General features: G+C 43.6%; 1 protein-coding gene across 2 annotated transcripts in view; it reads left to right on the top strand.

Annotated features, from left to right (window-relative positions):
* The window catches only part of LOC147899368 (uncharacterized), a 49,763-nt gene that overhangs the window by 25,505 nt on the left and 3,357 nt on the right, over positions 1 to 20,901 (top strand). The window contains exons 6-7 of one of the 2 annotated variants that reach the window (XM_087378299.1): positions 583 to 820; positions 12,834 to 13,004. In XM_087378299.1, the coding sequence (XP_087234425.1) occupies positions 583 to 820; positions 12,834 to 13,004 (409 nt within the window). The remainder of the gene's footprint in view (positions 1 to 582; positions 821 to 12,833; positions 13,005 to 20,901) is intronic. The other variant, XM_087378300.1, reaches the window with a different exon arrangement.

Genomic DNA, 20,901 nt, shown 5'->3' with positions numbered 1-20,901 from the left:
GGTAATCTCTCTTTGGGCACATCCTGCCCTAGGTCTCCCTCCCCCATGCTCTCCTCATTTGGGGGCTAACAGATGGGGAGGTGACCTTTCCAACATCAATGACTTCACAAGCTTCCAAATTCTATATGTCATGTGTGACTTCCAAGGTTTATAAATCGAAGTCACCATTTTACTTCTGATAATCTCTCAGGGCTACACTTTGACTTGGATCCTCGAATGTCTTCATCGTCATCTTTTGGTGAGTTTTATGTCCTTGATGGTTTCCAATGGTCTGGAAAGTTTAAGTGAAATCTATCTTATGATTATCTTTCAGATATGCTCCTAAGAAAGAAAAGTGTGTATACTTTGGAGGGTGCACTTCCATCCAAGAGGACTGGTTCCATAGATGCCTCAGGAAGACATCAAAGTCTCCGATGGACTGATCTTACATTCCCCAGTTTAAGCTTTTCCTTGTGCCAATTACTTACGAGAGGGACTTTTCTTTTTCTATTTGAAAAGGTCATGACACAAGCAAAGACAAATTTGTGGAATATTGTAAATGGATGTTTTTAACATTCTGATCCTCTAAGTTCTTGTATGCAGACTCAATGACTTAATTGCTAAAAACACTGCCCTTCAGGAATTTCTTGAAAGGGAGAACTATAACATTCATACAAGCAATGCATTTTCTCTCAAAGATCTAGAGAAAAATCTTGTTAAGCTAGAAATACAGCTGAGGGATTCTTCTAAAGAAAAGGATGAGGTTAGCAGAGACGTGGCTGAGCTTCAGTATCACATCAAACTTTGGACCAGTAAGATAGCCTTTGAGAAGCAAACACAGGTACTGAAACAGACTTTTAAGCTTAATACTGTATGAGCAAGCCACTTCACTTGACTAATTTATGACATTAAGGTATACACCACTTGATACATAAATGTGCTATGACTACTTTTTGAGTATGCAGGAAGAATTCGCAGTATGAAAATGGAGTATCCTGCAACCTCTATCAGAGATTTCCCGTTTTTTCCTCTTTGGAGGAATAGCTCAGGAGTACGCAGAGCTTCATCAAATTCATAATGAAGCTTTTCCGGATCCAACTCGTTTCCATAAGATGGAAACTCGTGTGATCACTCTAGGCTGTATGGAATTGCATACTAGATCCCATGAGTGGGGTAACCACCTTGAGCAAGTAACCTTCAACCTTTCACGTAACAGTGAAGAGTCACGATCGCAATAACCAATCCATGAGGGACAAGAAAGTGAGCTCACCTCCCGCACCCAACCATACGTTCCAAACTTTCAGTCACCCCCAGGCCTGAGGTCTAGCCCACAAAAGCTAGTCCAATTGATAGTCAGAACATGTGTCCCATACCACATGTACCTTCCATGAGGCTAGGGCTCCTGGCTAATAGGTCCCCATAGTTGGGAGCTACTCAGTCAAGACATCTGGAATAATGAGCCCTTGGCTTGCGTATATAAGTCCAGCTCTATGTCTCGCACCCAGTTTGGCTTGCCTCAACCCTAGATCATCCAATTTCAGGTTAAGTAGAGGCCCATCCCTTTGTGCACATACTCTATTTACCCCCTTACACATAGTCCTGATAAATCAAGGAATTATAATTGCCTCCTTCAGCTTTTTATAAGTTAGATGCCTCATAAAAACAATTCACACCCCGATAATTGAAGTCGCCACAGCTTATTCAGCTATAACTAAGGACAAAAAGCAAGCTTTGCTGCACAAGCCAATGCCCTGCTTCAAGAAATCTCTGCTTTCTTTTAACAAAAACTCTCTTGTAAGCTATGTGCACCACATTGTGACTATTTCAAGTCTTTCAGGATCTAAATTGCTTTCTTCGATTTTTCCCAATTTGAAGGTCCCATCTTTGACATTTGGACACACACATTCCTTCTACCATCAATCTGGAAAGTAGTCTTCAATGTGATGTGCTTTTCCAACGTTCCCCTTTTAAAAAATGACATTTGATCTAAGACAGGATGACGAGTAGCAAGAGAGCAAAATGGAGTCTTCTACAAATTGACAAATACAAATTCAAAAACGCATCTCAAGCTTGGCTCTAATACCGATATATCCCACACTTGGGGTAATCACCTCAAGTAAGAAGATGTTAACCTGTCAGGTCACAATGACGAGTACATGATCACAATAACGGAATGGGCTAGTGATCTTCATAGTTTTCAAACCCCCTTCTTACCATGAGTTTTTCTTCCCATGAATTTTCATTTCCTAAGGGCCTTTCCAATTGGTGATTTTGTAAAAAGCATCTCAAGATCTCAGCCTGTTTTGAACAAGCATTTTCGTCATCATTTGTGATGCTAGTTTTGTATGTACCCTTGATTGTTTGTTGCTTGATTTAGCTCAAAGAGAGGTTTCTCCATTTTTATGCATTCTCTAAAAGATATTCTGAAGTGCTGATGTCTTCACAAGCGGTGTGCAATTCAAGAGTTCAGCCTATCTTGGCATAAACAGAATTCATTACTATTTGGAAGCCTGGTTTCTCTATGTTGCATGTTCTAACTCAAAAGTGAGATCATTACCATCTCAGACACTTTACTCCATCTTCAAGTTAGTTTTCCCTTGCAATGCATACCTAACTGTATCAGCACAATAACGTATATGGAAGGTCATAATCTTTATTGCAACAAAGAATCACTGTTTTTTGTTCAAGTGTGCAAGTTATGACTATTCTTCCCAACCAGATCCTAACCAGCCTGTTGTCCCATACCACCAGCAGGTGGCGCCTAGAGGCATGGGATCTGCTGCTGGACCTTGGGCTACGCGAAGTTGCAGGTGTGCATCCGTGACTCAATCCAGGATCAGACCTAGTACCTGGGAACTAGACTTGCTTCCATCGGCTTTCTGAGAGCTGAACCTCTCGGTCTCTTTAATAGACTCGGGCCCAATGCGCCAAAAATAGAGAAAACCTCTAACTGGTTCGTACCCTTGCCACTCAACCCGAGAATCAAGCCTGCCTAGCCCTAAGCCTCCCCAGGCTACCTGAGTTAGTCTTGTGTACCCCAGTACACGTTAGATACCAATACTTGCACATGACATACTTACGTCAAATACCAATACGTGCACATGACATACTTCCCCTCCTCTAAGAACTCACTCCTGAGTTCGCTAAAAACCTGGGAATGTCCTCTGAAGGTTCTGTAATGTCTCCCATGTTGCATCCTCCTCAACATGATTCTTCCACTTGATCTTGTTTTCCTGATAGTTCTATTCACAAAATTCAAGAATACTCTCAGGTTCGTGTGGAATAAAAGTCAAATCTGTAACTTCTATTATTTCTTGAGGAGAAACAAGTGATCATCCGCACCTAGTAACTCTTTCAATAGTCTACTGACATGAAATACTGGATGTACTTTAACATTAGGAGGCAATTTTAGTTTATATGCAACTGGTCTAATTCTTTTAATAATCTTGAACGGACCACAGTATCTGGGGGATAATTTCGGAACCAAACTAGTACTTAGGCTCTTGGATTCCTTGGGAATACGTAAATATACCATCATCCCTTCATAGAACTCTTTGGGTCAATGATGTCTATAAGCATAAAATCTGTCTCGATCTTAGGTACTTCTAATAGACTCCTTGGCAAACTGCAACATTTCTTGCATGTCTTGCAAGAATGTCCTGGCAGCATCATTTTGAATTCCCTTGAACCTAACCATAACTGGTGACTTAGATTGAAACCCGTACAGAAGCATAAAAGGACTGTAACTAGTACTCGAATGCTTTGCACTATTATAAGCAAATTCTATCATGGGGAAATAATCTTCCCATGAAGACTGTCTCTTAGAAACTTATGCCCGAAGCATATCTTCAACCAATTGGTTGACCTTCTCTGTACGGCTATCAGATTGTGCATGATATGAGGAATTCATACTTAGAGTAGTTCCAACTTCTAAAAAACAAGTGTTTAGAAGCTACTTATAAACTTAGAGCCCCCGTCGTCGGTGACTATGTCAGAAGCAAACCATATAGCTTAAACAAGTGGTCCACAAACTCGTGAGCCAACTGAATGGCTGATACGGTCGATCTAGTAGGTAAGAATCAAGCCATTTTTGTCAGACGGTCGACTATGACCCAAATGGAGTCGTGACCCTTATGCGTTCTAGGCAAAGCGGTAATAAAATCCATGGAAATACATTCCCATTTATTACCCAGGATTTGTAATGGCTGTAATAAACCCGTGCTTCTAAGGCGTTTTGCCTTCGTAACTTGACAAACCCGGCAACCTACAACATAGTTTTCAATAAATGCATTCATCTTAGGCCAATAAAAGGTATGTTTCACAAGAGAAAGAGTCCGATGTATACTTGGATGTCCAGCACCCACTAGAAGATGAAGGACAAATTGATGTAATGGAGTGTACCTAGGGGTACAAGGTTTGTTTGTGTCACCACATGGTGGCTAGTGTGACCAGGGTTGGTGGTAGAAGGTTCTAGTAGGTGTGATTGAGAGATTCATGGAGATGATTGTGGATCTAGATGCTCTACTGAGCTCACATATGATGTCATACATGGAATGCAACCAGTGCCTATATATTGGCCATCTCTCATGTGAATAAAGACGCTTTTTCTTCATCTTGACTCCACACCATGTTTTCCATTGATGCTCCAATTTGTGGTATCAGAGCTTGGTTCATCCTCCTTGAGCCCTCCTTGAGTGCCATGTGGCAGTCTTCTTCTTCATCTTCCTCAAGCTTACCATGCTCACCCACTTCAAACCTGAGTTTGCAACAGCTTGATCTTCCATCTCACTTAGTAGTTTGCCTAGACCTTTCAGCCCCATGATCTCCAGCCTAGGGCGACTCTATTGATTAGTGGGATGTGGAAAAGAAGCCGCCATTTCGCCATGGCAAGCTCTACAAGCTGGAACAAAGCTCAGGCCTGTTCTACTCTCTGCCTCAACCATTTGCGAAATGCTTTCACAAGGAGCTGGGCGACCTTACTGCTAAGCTCTCCATGAAGTTTGGTGGCCATTGGTCTTGATTTCGAGCTGTGGTGATTGAAAACCAGTTGAGTTTCCACCTCCAATGCTGGGCGACGTGTGTAAGGGCTGCGCCTTTGCTTCCTGGTGTTGATAGTCCTTGGTTTAGGCTTCCAATTGATGCTTTCAGATTCGTTTTGCTGCTGTGTGTATGGTGAAAGCTGAGCCGCCTTCTTGTGCTCTTGGTTGTCTTTTGGAAGAGATAGTCAAAGTTTGACTTTCAGTTGACTACAGTTAGTCAAATTGTCAGTTACCACTCAGTTTCAGATTGCTATACTTTCACTTGAGGTGTTTGCTTTGTGGATCCTCCAATGAAGACTATGTGAAGACAGAGGAGAGCCAAATATCAAGTGAAGAAGACCCTAGTAAAGGGACTTGTGGGAGTCTCATTCACCTGCAAACATTCTACTGTGTATTCATGGAAAGATAGTTATTGAACATGCCTTCTTCTTGTGGTTCTAGCAACACTCCATGTGTTAGGAAGATAAAGAAGAAGAAAACTCCAAGATATAACAATAGGAAGGTCACTAAACTCCAAGGCAAATCCCAAGTCCCTCACTTTATCAATATGCAAAGGACCTTGGCTTTTTAGATTTCATTGCTTGTAACATGCATCTATATGGTGATGGTTCTTTTTGAATTGTAAGGGACTAGACACTGCTACATTAGTGGTAAGACCTTCCCTATGGCCTCCAAAATCAAGATAGATAAGTTTGAGGGAGAGGGTTTTCATACTTGGTAGACCAAACTGAAATTTATTCTATGAAAAAGGGGATCTGGAATGTGGTTAATGGAAAAGAAAAGAAACCAACCACTAGGAAAGGAGAAGCTTTATGGCTCCCTAAGGATGAAAAAGCACTAGCCATAATTGCTCTTGGATTGAGTGATTCTTTTATCCACCACATTGATGGCTGTGAGACTGCTCATGCTGCATGGAATCATCTTGAGCTTGTCTTTGGAGCACAGGGGAGGTGTTTCAAGTTTAGCTTACTCATCAAATTCTTTGATCTGAAATTGGATAGAGGAGAATCCATCTCTTTATATTTAAACTCCATGAAGAGCATACTGACTCAGTTATCTACCATCACGTTTAATCTTGATGATGACATTGTAATTGCTATCTTACTTAGAAGCCTAACTGAGGAATATGGCACTATTGTCACTACTCTCACCAATATACCAGAGATTAGTTTGGTGGAAATTTAGGCATCCCTCTTGGAAGAGGAAAGGAAAATCAAATAGAGGAATGACTACAAAGAATATGGGGCATATTTGGCCAAAAGCAACTTCAAGGGCAAGAGTAAGATGAAGTGCAACTTTTTTGAAAAACCTGGACATTTTGAGGAAGAGTGCTATGCAAAGAAGAAATGTTCAGCAAACCTTATGAAAGAAGCAGAGACAGAAGAAGAAGAAGAACCAGAAGATGTTGACGCTCTCACTGCTTTTGCCACCCAAGTCAATCTTGACAAGGGTAACGACCCATATGTTTTCTAAGTTGTTTGTGTGTGTGGTCAATAATGGTTCTCTGCCATGGATAGTCCATCCTTAAATGATTGTCAGTCCTCTGTTTGAGGTTTTACCTTGTTGGACCCATGGGGATTTCCATACATAGTCATTGTCAAATCCTCCAATTGTAAACCAAGAGTCCTAGGAGTGAGTCACAGGTTGGGGCCATGTGTGTTGCCACATGATGGTGGGCAAGCCATGGAGCATCCCATGTACTACTGCTGAGGGATGAGGTCATCAATTTGTAGAGAGGAATGAAGGACAAATTGATGTAATGGGGTGTAGCTAGGGATACAAGGTTTGTGTGTGTCACCACATGGTGGTTAGTGTGACCAGGTTAGGTGGTAGGGTTCTAGTAGGTGTGATTGAGAGATTCATGGAGATGATTGTGGATCTAGATGCTCTACTGAGCTCACATATGATGTCATACATGGAATGTAACCAGGGCCTATATATTGGCCATCTCTCATATGAATAAAGACGCTTTTTCTTTATCTGGAGTCCACACCATGTTTCCATTGATGTTCCAACAGAAGACCCTCTGGTTCCATCCTTGCGTCTAGCAATGGCTGCGCGATCCATTCAAAGTATGTGTATGAGGGGCAAGATTATACCCTCTATTACCACAACACCGCCGTGTACCAAGTGCTCAACAATCCAGAGGTACAGGTCTCCCTGGTGATGACAGGTCTCAAGCCAATGGTGGACCGCCTGCCATGTCACCTCAGCATGAAGCTCCTCAGGGAGTTCATCGACAGGTTGAGAATGTTGGATCGAAGATCCGAAACATCTGGCACACATATCTTTCCATTCCAGAATAACAAGCCGTTCCTAATCATCCACTGACCTCCGGCCGCCTGTACCGTAGGTGGCACAATCCCTGAGTCCTAGTTGACCATGGAGCTTCCATCTTGGACCTTTTGCCAATAAGAACTGAAGTGACTATTAATTATGCAAAGCCCCCTCAAGGATTGAAATAGGTCTGAGGATATTTTCGTAAATGACATAGCATTTACAAACTTGACTCAACTTGAGGCATCCGCCACACTATTCTTGGAACCCTTTCGATAACATATTTCAAAATCAAAATCTTGCATTAACTCTGCCTATTTAGTCTTTCTGCTCCTCAATTCAGACCCGTCACACACATACTTGATTGACTGATAATCTGTCAATACAAGAAACTTCGAACCATACAAGTAGTGTCTCCAAATCTTTAGAGCATACACAACTGCATAGAGTTCTTTTTCTAGTGTGCCGTGTGGAGCTTCGGTCTGGCGCTTGCATGTGGTTCTTGCACTATATCGACTTTATTATCGACAACCATACCAACTAAAATTTGATCGTCAACACCGCCACTTTCCCTACTCACCAATCTTCGCATTAACGCGCTCAAACTTTTCATCGAGAGTAGTGGGGAATTCACTGAAGGCATTCTTCGTAATCAGATCATTGTAGAGGCTCTGGTCATCATCTGCATGATAATTCATATCTTGGTCTCCCATCGCAAGCCCGGGGTCTATGGAATCAGCCACCATGACTGAAATTTGATTTAATGAAGAAGGTAGACTAGAGAAGAGAAGCAATCGGGTGGGCTCGGAGCTAGGAGGTAGGAATGAAGTGAGAGCTGGCCAGATAGGGGATGACTAAAGAAGGGAAAGGGTGGCCGATGAAGAAGGTAGGTTGGTACGAGCTGACGATCAGCTCGAATCTCTTGACCTGGAACTCCCGCTCTTGGCTGTGCCGTACGGACGTCTGCAACAGGCCGTATAGCATATCTGGATCCCGAACTTGATGGTGTAGAGTAGCTTGGAGCATGCACAGTCCATAGGCTGGAGTAGAGAACGAAGTGGACAAGTTTATAGGCTGGTAAGCAGGCTTTTAGGAAAGCCTTGCTTTTCAAAAGCCCTCCCTCCAAACTTGGAGAGGATGGTGCTTTTTTAAGCCTCTAGGCCCCCCTGAAAAGCACCCGTCCCATATCGCGATCTGGCCCTAGCGTGCTGTGGTACAGATGGTTGCCCCCGGATCATCCGTGAGAGCATGAGGATCTGCAAGCGCTCCACCCGTGTCCACTCTATCTCTGACATGTCAGGTCCCCAACAAGGGCTGCCATACATACTGGCTGGTCGGACCAAGGAGTCGAAGAGAAGAGACTTGGTCCGAGGGTCCTGAAAGTGTGAGTGGAAGTATTGTCTCTGTAGCCGAGCCAATGAGGCGTATCCTCTGCTCAGTCTGGCCTGCATCGCTGGTCTCATCGTGAAGATCGGGTCAGAGAAGATGACCCCCAAGCAAGTGTATGAGAGAGAGAGAGAGAGAAAGAAAGTCTATTAACGTCCACAGAAGACCAAGAAGTCTATGGGACAACATGAAAACCAATTCGTACATCAGCTTAGGGAGGGTAGCTCCTAGGGAGTGCATAAAGCAGCTCCATTTATTGAGAGAGAGAGAGAGAGAGAGAGAGAGAGAGAGAGAGAGAGAGCTATGAGCTCACTTGAGTGTAACCTTTTTCACTAGTTTGTTTGCCCAATATCGTAGCTACAATCTCCATCAACTCTTCCACTTCTCTTCATTCCACTGCATCTTTTTATACTCCCACCTCAACGATTTTCATTGTCAAGGAGGAGGATGCTTTCATCATTGTACTTTCCAAATGATGTAGCAATCTTTGGAAGGTGTCCACTCCAAAAGACATTGTTACACCTGCTACCTCAAAGAGTAAGAATAACACGCATGACCAATGACCAACAAAGCAACATAGAATTCTGCACAGCCTAATATCTGGAGTGGATATGGAGCAAGGTGAGATGAGGAGACGATGGCTATGGCGGATTGAAAGTAGGAATCACAAGAAATGTAGACAATGTGTAGACACAAAGTGTGAAATATTAGATAGGATTCGGGTACATTCTTGTATAGTTATAAGGGCTCATTCATTGAACATCACCTATGATGTCACATATTCCACCTACCATGACCCTTGTAATCATCGAGAGGCATGACCCTTACACTTTTTTAAGTGAAATCCATGTATTTTAATATTACAAGAGGCTGTCCCCAAAGTGGAGATCAGAAAATTTCATTGTAAGACAAGTAGATAGAGTAATCTAGTTGACAAACAAACAGCCAATCAAAAAAGGATTGGCATGCCCCTACACACACACACACCCCCCTAGCTCTGAATTACCCGACAACCCCCCTTTGGAGAAAGCAGGTGCTGTTTGAGAAACCTTCAATAGCCATAGTGATTTGGATGCAAAACTACAATCATGTGATACAAAAGAACACAATGATGCCAGCACTTGATCTCTCATGTCAGGCCTGGTATAAGAGCTTTACCGCTTATGAAAACCTATGTTAGTCTACCAAAAATAATAAGCAGTTGTATGCAAATGATGGAGCCGTTTTATAACATCAAGACAAAAAGGAAATACACAGGATTATTGCATTCAATTTTGGGGGACATCCCGGACAGAGAACCCTTGACACTCACACAACAAGAAATGGACTCGAAACACATAAAGACTTTTAGAAAGCCCTATCATAATCTTCCTCACTAAGAAAAAGATCTGGAATAGTTGTAGCCTGTGAAAGATTTGTCTACTATGCTGTGAATACTTCCGTTTCATCTTCATCTTCTCCTTGCACAAGGTTAGCATGATTCTTTGCTTCCCCTTTCAATCAACAGCCATAGATTTGTTGGGATTGAATGCTCCTTTAGCTTGTTTTTTAAGCCGGCCGTCTTCTAAAAATATTGCAAAATGTCATCAAAAGGCGTCCCTTGAGCCACTCAGAGATAGGTCATAGTCTTAGAGCACCTGGATGTATCTTCTATGTTGGTTAGAAGCATTGTTTTCTTATTATGTTCAACTCCCAAAGTAGAGAGTTGTTGCAGAATAGAACCAAGTTTACGTAAGTGTTCTCCCAAAGCATCAATCTCATTCATTTTTAGACCCAACAACTTCTGCTTGAGAAAGGCTTTGGGCCCTATAATTTTGTTGCTGACAAGATGTTCCAGCTTATCCCATGCTTCCTTAGCAGATTTATCAAAATCCACATGATGAATGAGGCTATCTGCAAGGCCAAGTCTGATGAGAGCGAGAACTTTGTCATTCTTGTCTTGTAAGACACGAGTCTTCTCAGCACCTTAAGTGGTTGCAGCAGCTTGCTTGTCAATGCTGTTGATGACATTCCATATGCCATCCTTCATCAAGAGAAGGCGAATCTTTTTCTGCCATATTGGAAAAATCTTTACGAATACACTTTGTATGGCTCCATGAAGAGGATTGCAGAGATGATATACAATAATATTGCTATATGGGAAGGTCTTACCAACTAGTGGCAGTGTCTATTCCCTTAGACACAATGCTAACTACTATTCATAGAAATATCAGAGCAATACATGAAGTTAATGGTGGTGCATGTTTGGCAAACAGTTAAGTCCATAGCCATAGTGGATAGATCCTTAAGAGACACTCTGCTTCCATCTTAAGTGACAGAAATCAGGCATGGGCAGAGCCTCATATGATCACGATGGGCTGTTTTCGGCCATGGGAATACTAGTAGCTTTGACATGCTGCAACGAGAACCATTTGGAGATCAACTATATGAAGCTGCAACCATTTTCAATATATTTCTGTCATTAGAAAAACCATGTAAGAAGCGTTTGATGCACAACTGTGCAGAGGCTGGTGTCGTATATTCATGTAGAGGAAAAAAGAGAATGTGGCAGTCAGACTGATATGCAGGCACAGATGGCATATCTAACGATATGCGGATGACAAGATGGCTGTGGGTGATTATGTGGACAAGAGGGAAATGATTGAGAGGCCTGTTGGAGATGGCGAAACCAGTAAAGATGGCCGAAGTAGAAGGGGTTGGGCATTGTGCTGGTCGGCGGACAGTTCCCTGGGCATTATAACCGTCATGCAGGAGGAAACAGGGCATAGTAGAGAGGAGAAAACGAGTGCAGGTCTAGCATAGAAGGAGAAAGGGGCGGCCACATCATGAGAATAGAGCAGTCTGCTAGAGAGGGATGTATCATGTATGCAACTAAATGGAAGCAGTGATGGAAGTAGTTCACCCATGCTCTGATACCAATTGAAGGAGATGTGGAGCAAGGTGAGAGGAGGAGACAATGGCTATGGCGGATTGAAAGTAGGCGTTGCAAGAAATGTAGACAGTATGTAGACAATACATGCTTATAGAGCCACAAGTGCAAATCGATTGACATCACCTATGATGTCACATACCTCACCTACCATGACCCTTGTACTCACCAATAGGCATGACCCTTTTACTCATCAAGAGGCATGATCCTATCCACACACACACACACAGTTTTTTTTGGGGGGTGAAATTATTAACAGTAGTTGTCTCCAAGAAGGAGAGCAATTACATCTTTAGAAAACTTGCATATATGCCAGCAAATGAGAGTAAACCAACTGGCCCGCATGCAGACAATCATAAAACGACTGCCTAAGGGACGCTCAGAAAAAAGAAAACTTGTTTAGAGAAGGATCACCAAAAACACAATGGTTGGGCCCAATAGTGAACCCAGGCAAAGAAAGGATCATATACCTGCCGGTCAAGTGCGCGCGCATACACACTTTTTTTTTTTTTTTTGTGGGAACATACACACACACACACACACATGGTCACACACATACATAGCTCCGACTTGCCCAACAATATCAAGAGGTATGACAAATGAATGTGCACATCTGTTCAACTGTCATGTTTCCATTTATCCACCGGACCAAAAAAAATGCAAAGAGAATCCAGCATCATCATGACAGCCATGCATGCCTTTTCCATACCATTTGCCATTGGCCACTACCATTTCTTCATGTTTGACATCGAAGAGGTTGAATTTATGCCTTCTCTCCTACAAGATATTTGCGAGACAAATAGCCTGTTACTGCCATTCCAACATCTCCAAGGGACGATGATGCCCCAACAACACATAATACAAAGATGGCAATTGTTCTTAAATACACACATCAAGTATAGAATTACAAATATACACAAGCATGGACACATATATGAGCAGGAATGAAGCCACCACTGGATGTTCCCAACGATATTGTGCTAAGAAAATTAGATGGTAGAAGTGTGTTAATACATGATACAACCACACAAACCTTTAATTCTGCAATTGTGCTATTTTAGGGCTAATGTAACAACTTTTGTGGTATTTTATCTTGCATCATTACAGTACGTTTGCTCATTATTTTCCTTGCAGTTATGTTATAGTTCCCATTTAAGCACAAAGAGAACTCACAATTACTTCACTAAATTAGAATGTATGTTTGATGGAATCTTTGTATGCAGGATACTATTATGAAAGCAATTATGAGTCCCATGGCTATGACCACATCTCTCAAAAAGGAATTGGATCGTTTGAAGTTGAAGCTAGACAATATGGGTTGCATTAGAGAAAGGCTCCTTTCTAGTGTTGAGACAAGGGTTTCGAATCGAAGAGCAATATCTGTGAAACTAGAGGTACAGGCATCAATATAAGGTGGCTATAACCTGAATGCATTGTTAACATAATTGAGACTCTGAAATATTTCAATCATCAGAAATTCATTGGAAGGAACGATAAGGTCCAAACCAAATAATAATATGCTCTATCATCTAAAGGGCCCTTTCATGATCAATAATTTGATTTTGATAGAGGGAAGAACCTTAAAATAATTTAATTTAATTTATTATTATTTGTTGGGCAAAAAAGTGAAGTATGACCAAAATACATAGAGAGGTTGAAATACTGTGAGCACCTCATACAAAATCATGCAGGAAAGAAATGAGGCTGTTGTAACCAATCCGTAGGGTGGACATGCAATGATGGCCTATGGATGGATATGTAAAGAATAAACTATGATCCCACTCTCTCTTGGAGGAAACTCTTTGTCATGATCTGTGACGTATTCCTTTCTCTATTTCTAGACTTATGGATGGTTTGATGAATGGACACTTGTGGAAGGGTATGCCCTTTCGACGGGACACTTCCTATGAGGACCCTTGCCCTTTCGAGTCTCGACGGGACACTTCCTATGAGGCACAACCCTTCACAAGAGACATCCTATTGAAGAGACATTCCTACTGTAATGTACCCTCTCATCAAGGGACACACCCTTCACAAGGGGTACACACCTCTTCATGCACATACCCTTTGGAGTACACACCTTTTCATGTGTGACTCTTCACTCTCTATATAAGAGAGGCCCAATTGTATGGATGACACACAACATCTACCCTACAGACATTCAAGCAATACAATTATTCCTTGTTCTCTGCTATTTCAGTCTCCTTTCTGTTCCTTAGCACATTTCTAAATATAGTAAATCTAGGATTTCTTACAGTGGTATCAGAGCAAAATTCGCTCCTACCTGTAGGAAATGCCCCCTACCTTCTAGCGCCGATCTGATACATCTTTTCCGCTAGAAGGATATTCCGTGCACATTGTGCATGGAAGAGATGGAGAGGATGAGCGTAAAAATTTTTAGCGCCAACCCTGCCTAAAGTCATCTATGGCCTCTCCATCTCCCACACATCACGAGTTGATGTGAATGGACACGACAAAAATCGTGTCTTTTCAGGTGCTTGGGTTGTCCCAAAACCAAGGGATGCACCTTTTCCACCATCGGACACACCTTTTGATGAAGAGTCTTGACTCCTTACTCAAGGGACACACCCCATCGTGGACAAAAGGACACACCTATTCATGTAGGGACACCCCTTTCAAAAACAAGGACACACCCCTTCATGAAAAGGTGCACCTATTCCAAGGGTCACACCCCTTCGAATAGGCACACCTTTTAGGCACCAAGCACCTATAAAAGGATACCTAGAGGGGTTAAAATGGGAAAAAAAAAAACCCAGCCCCTACCCTTAGGTTTACCCTAGCTACCCTAGGGTTAATTAAACCCCCCCAAATAATTTTTGGGCAACTACCCAACCTTAGGCAGCCCCCAACGAAAAGAGACGAACCTCTTTGACGTTCCGTACGGATCTGCACCGTACGGATCTCCACGCAGCAGCAGCCCGCCTCAGCCCCTTTCCGTACGGATCTGCACGGTATGGATCAGCCCCGTTCCGTACGGATCTGCACCGTACGGATCTCCACGCAGGTTCGCAGCCCCTAGCCTCGCCATATTGCAGTCTCCCTGCGTATCCCCTAGCCTTGCCATTTCGCTCAGCCTACCTGCGCAGCCCCTAGCTTTTTCGCTGCCCTGCCTGGCCTCGCCATCTCGCTGCCAGCCCGCGTAGATTTGCTGCACGCCTTGGCCTCGCCATCTCGCTGCCAGCCCACGCCACTTGTTGCAGCCTTCACGCGCCATCACGCTGCCAGCCGTGCCACTTCTGTTGCCAGCCCTCGCCTTTTTCGCTGCCAGGTTCTTTGCCTTTGCAGCCCCGCTGGTTTTGCAGCCCTGCTCCTTTCCAGCCTGCAACGTGAGCACAGCACCAGCCAGCCTTTCGGTGGAAAAACAGCCTGCAAACAGATTTTCGCCATGACAGCGGCCTGGTGTGCCAGCCTCTATTGTGATCCAGAATCGGGTACCTGCAGCCTGTTGCGCCATTGATAGCTTGCTCTCCTTGCCAGGTGGAGTCTTTCCATTCTGCTTTTAAGGATTCTCTTGTCATTCTCCAATTACAGCAAATGAAAGAATCTCCCTTAAAGCATGGAAACCCCTGGTAATTCACCCGGCATTTCAAGGACACCTCAGGCATCATCTACCACACAATATCGTGTTCAGATTGCACAACCAGCCCATTTCGGAGCTTTTGCATCTTGGGTCTTCTGTGTCACGTGCCCTCCTAGTGATTTGGACCACATCCTATACCTTCTGCGTGAGGCACCTCAGTTACATTACTTCCTCAGCACAGTACAGGTTGTGTTCCACGAGACACAAAGATATCCAGAACCCGATATTCCTCAAGAGTTTGCTGTCCATCTTTGGAGAGAATTTTACCCCTCACCTTCGGCATCTCCAGGGTACTCTCCACCTCCTTCAGCTCCCAGATATCCTCCTATACAGGTTGTACCTTCTCCAAGATAGTATTTACACTCCGAAGGCACTCCTTCTCTTGGATATCCTCCACTTCCGACAGCAGCTCCTTATACCTTCTCAGATCCGTGGACTCTGCAACCTTCTCCTGTCCTCTCACGAGCAGTAACACCACTTTCGGCATCACCAGTGTTACCTCAGACAGGACCTCCTTTACCAGACTTCCACGGGTGGTTCCATCCTGCCTCGCCTGCCCCCTCCAACATGAGCAACCTCAGGGAGCAGCCCGAATCTTCTTCCAGGAATGGTACAAACTAGAGCGCAAGTTCGCGCTTTTCTCATAGGGATCTCCGATATGTCGCAACGCTCGCGTGAAGCCTCTCCAGAGATCAAAGACTCAAGTCCAAAAAAGACCCTTGAAGTCAACGTACAAGGCGAATCACTACTGCAACTTCAAATATCCCAGCTTCAAGACAGCATCTCCGACTTGGTCCAGAAAGTTCAACAACTTCAAGAGTCTCGCAGTACCACACATACAGAGGATGACGTGATGCAACCAGACGACTATGCGGATTCATTCCCACCAGAGGTAGAAAACACTGAACTACGTGCCCTCTACCGTTTACTTCAAGCTTCCAAAACTAAAAGACTTGACATCAAACTTCCGGAAGCCTACACTGGTCAATGCAATCGCTGAACAGTTGACCAATGGCTCGCAAAAATGCGCATGTATTTTGATACTGTTGACCTCACTGAAGGCAAAAAGATCGCCTTGGTAGCCTCCCTCCTCAAGGATACAGCTTTTCTATGGTGGCAAAGACGCTTAAAGGACGGCAAAAGTGTGTTAACATGGGAACGTTTTGAACACGTTCTCCGTAAGCAGTTCATACCTGCCAATGCGGACTTCCAAGCACGTTCAAAACTCCGACAGTTGGAGCAAACGGGCTCCCTGTCTTCCTATGTCACTCAGTTCACCACATTGGTGCTGGAGATTGATGGTTTAACTGAGGATGATCGCCTTCATGCTTTCATCTCAGGCCTAAATCCCTCGTTACGCATTGATGTCCTTAAAGCAAACATCACCACCACAGCTGGCGCTATTGCTTACGCAGAGCGCATTACAGATTTCCAAAACACAGGGAAGTAGTGTGCTAATCGCACACAGAACTCTACTATGGCCAAAGGTGCTCGCCCTCAAGATAACACCAGGTTTCGAAAAAACTCTGGTAATCAAGGTCAGCGACAGTCTCAAGATCCCCAGAAGACTCAGAAATCATATGCTGGATTCCAACAGAAGCACTCCTCCAAGGATCGCACCTCTTCTTCTTCACAAAGTCATTACCGACATCCCCAACATAAAGGTGCGGCCACTGACAAGAAGAACAACTCCAGCACAAAAGGACTTTGTACAATCTGTACAGGCGACCATAGATGGTTCGATTGTCCCAAGCGACCAAAGCAAAATTCCAATATGAAACCTAGCACTTCTCAAACAGAAGATGGTATCCCAGCACAAGACAAGAAAGGAAAAGCTGTTCGAATGGCGAATACCATCCACCTGAGCCTTGTCAGCAACCCCAAACCTTCCCTGGCCACTCAAGTACTTTGTGTTCAAGGATCGATTCGTGGAACAACGGTCACTATCCTCATCGACAGTGGCTGCTCTCATAATTTCCTAGCTAGTTCTATGGTCGACAAACTTCGGTTGACCACTAGTCCTAGTCTCATGGACTATCAGATTGAACTCGCAAATGGAACTACTTTCTTGTGCAACACCAGAATAAAAAACTTGTCTTTTCGCATCCAACATTATACGGACAAGTTGAACTTCGACATCATGCCTCTTTCTCGGTACGATGTCATACTTGGACAACAGTGGCTCTACGACTATGATCCTTCAATTAGTTTTCGCAGCCATACTATCCAGTTTGTCCACCAGGGAAAACTTATTGAGCTAACTGATTCTAGGGACTCTCCTTCAATCCCAGTTGCCTCTGTCCTACAAGTAAAGAAGTGGGTTCGTAAACGTCAAGTAAAGACTTCACTTCTGTTGGTTACGGCAGTAGAGGAGACACCAACTAAGGATCCTCCTGAATACCTCAACCAACCTTTTTTCCAGCCTTACCTCGATATTTTTCCACAGGAATTGCCAAAGCAGTTACCACCTCGATGACCAGTGGATCACCCAATCGAACTTATTCCCGGCAGTAATCCACCGTCGAAACCTCCTTATCGGGTTTCTTACACTCAAAATGAAGAAATCCAAAGACAGGTCACCGAACTACTCGACAAAGGTCACATTCGGCCCAGTCGCAGCCCTTTCGGATCTCCTGTACTACTTTTGGAAAAAAAGAATAAGTCAATGTGCCTCTGCATCGACTACCGAGCCCTCAACAAGCTCACTATAAAAAACAAGTATCCATTGCCTCGCATCGATGACCTCTTCGATCAACTTCTACATGCAACACAATTCTCAAAGATTGATCTTCGTTCAGGTTATCATCAAATTCGCATTTGAGAAGGCGATGAGTACAAGACAGCTTTTCGAACAAAGTATGGACACTATGAATGTTTGGTCATGCCTTTTGGGTTAAACAATGCCCCGGCCACATTCATGACATTAATGAACGACATCTTCAGGCCTTTCCTCGATAAGTTCGTCATCGTTTACCTCGATGACATCCTCGTTTTCAGCAGATCCCTACATGAGCACAAACAACATCTTCACCAAGTTTTTGAAGTTCTCCGTGCAAATTCTCTCTACATCAACATTGAGAAGAGTGAGTTCTTCAAAACCCAACTCTAATATTTGGGACATGTTATTTCAGCTCAAGGCATTTCTGTGGATCCCAAGAAGGTCGAGGTAATCCGAAATTGGCCTACTCCTAAGAATGTTCATGATGTCTGCTCTTTTCTCAGATTGGCAAACTTCTACCATACAAAGGTCTATGAGTTTTCCGAAATTGCAGCTCCTATGTCCGAATTATTGAAAAGCACAGCAGTTTTTCAGTGGCTTCTTGAAACAGAGTATAGTTTCCAACAACTCAAGCAAGCACTCACTACCACAGTAGTTATGGCTATTGCTGACTCAAACCTTCCATTTGCGGTCATGACCGACACTTCCGACATCGCTACAGGAGCAGTCTTGATGCAAGAAGGCAGAGTTATTATCCAAACCCGATACCCGGTTTATGATAAGGAGTTTCTTGCCGTTGTACATGCTTATCGCTCTTGGAAACATTACCTCATGGGAGCCGACTCTGTGGTCAAGACAGACCATCACTCTTTAAAGTATATCTTTACTCAGCCAGTCATGAACGCTCGAGATTTGGATGACTCCGACGCTACTTGGCAATCTGATGAAGACTTACAGCAGTACCCTGACATTTTACAGCAGTATTTTCAGAATTTACAGTGATATTTTCTACATCAGTTCATTATCTCCACCAAGGTCTTATTTTGAGTGGGAGGGGATGTCACGATCTGTGACGTATTCCTTTCTCTATTTCTAGACTTATGGATGGTTTGATGAATGGACACTTGTGGAAGGGTATGCCCTTTCGACGGGACACTTCCTATGAGGCACAACCCTTCACAAGAGACATCCTATTGAAGAGACATTCCTATTGTAATGTACCCTGTCATCAAGGGACACACCCTTCACAAGGGGTACACACCTCTTCATGCACATACCCTTTGGAGTACACACCTTTTCATGTGTGACTCTTCACTCTCTATATAAGAGAGGCCCAATTGTATGGATGACACACAACATCTACCCTACAGACATTCAAGCAATACAATTATTCCTTGTTCTCTGCTATTTCAGTCTCCTTTCTGTTCCTTAGCACATTTCTAAATATAGTAAATCTAGGATTTCTTACACTCTCGTAGCCATCACAGCATAAGAGGAGCCCTGAATCGTGCCCCAAGTGGCATGGTGTTTACAATATCTTGCCAGATCACCATTGAGTACCATCTAAGACCTTTGTACATTTGGATCTCCAAATCTGCCATGTTCAAAGATTGGCAATGATCTCCCAAGATGAGTCTGTAGAAGGACATCAAGGTCTGTGCAAAGAAATAGAAACTAATCCAGAGTGATAAGCTGGGGGCCTCCTCTGGTGGTAAGGATTGCTCTATTTGAGTCTCCGCCCTCAGAGAAGATCTAGGGACCTGAGTATGGGAGGTAGGACAAAACCCCTTCAAAGAAACTTGGGAACAGAATGAATTATACTCCCAAAGGATTATTACAATTAATTTTAGTTTATGCAAAAGGGTGTTCTAATGTGTAAAGGTGTAACCCCAATTCGCCATGGAGTGTAGAGGAAAACAGGGCATTTTGTAAGCTTCAAGATACGACATGAATCCTGAAGATGGAAGATGTCTAGTGGGAGATACAGTAATACTTGGTTCATATCGGGTTGTCTTACCAGGGGGGGTGGAGTGATAAATTTGTAAAAGGCTTAAGTATAGAGGAAAATCTAGAGGATAAGGGAGCTGGAGATTTCTAGAAAGAGAGAGCAAGCGCAAAGGGAATCTCGTCATGTAGATGCCAAAGAACACATCGGTTGATGAGAAGCTAGGTGGATTTCGGAGAGGGAAGTGCTGCACATATAATTTTTTTGGAATGGAGTGCAAGGACTAGTTTTTGGGAAATTTCATTATCCCTCCTTTACACTGCTTGTATCCCATGAATGAATAATGAATCTGTGTGCTTAATTAAAAATCAGCTGTCATTTCTGGTGGAGATGGTGGTGGGCGAGCTTCTGTTACAGGGTTGAGAGTGTGCCTATGGAAGAGGGCTTCTTTGTGTGGTGCTGCGGCATGAGATTTTGCACATCTGTGAAGTGGGATGCAATGGAGCTAGATAGCAATTAGACCAGTGACCTCTATGAATGTGGGGAAGGACGTGGAATCTGTTTAGCTCAGACCTTCATGTAGATACTGGATTGGCTTGAATGGAGCTTGTTTGGCCATGTGGATGACTGAACTACAAAACATGAGTAGCTGCAATTGGCTGTGTGGAGGTATCGATTGGAACACTGGGCCAATTGTGGGGTGGACTGTGTATGAATTGCAATTATTGGGATAAAGTTTTGCTAGGCGGGTGACACGTGGATTGATTGGCATCAACGGAGACCTCACAGAGCTTCCAACGGAGGAGTAAGTCGAAGTTTTAGAGGACATCGTTGCCTCAGATGGCTCTCCATTATAGGGAAAAGCAGTCGGGCAGAATGAGCAAACAACGAATAGGGGGGCTGCTTGGTTCAAGCACCAAAATCAGCAAGAGAGTGCTGAGGTCGAGGAGGAATGGGGATAGGAAGAGAGATCAGGTATGGTGCCTGGGGGCCAAAAGAAGAATGCAAAACAAAGCTGCCAAGATA

Source organism: Dipteris shenzhenensis, chromosome 8 (genome assembly GCF_047967505.1).
Source record: "Dipteris shenzhenensis isolate YYH24624 ecotype China chromosome 8, Dip_SZ_1.0, whole genome shotgun sequence".
NCBI lineage: Eukaryota > Viridiplantae > Streptophyta > Polypodiopsida > Gleicheniales > Dipteridaceae > Dipteris > Dipteris shenzhenensis.
This window is presented reverse-complemented; position numbering and strand designations above follow the sequence as displayed.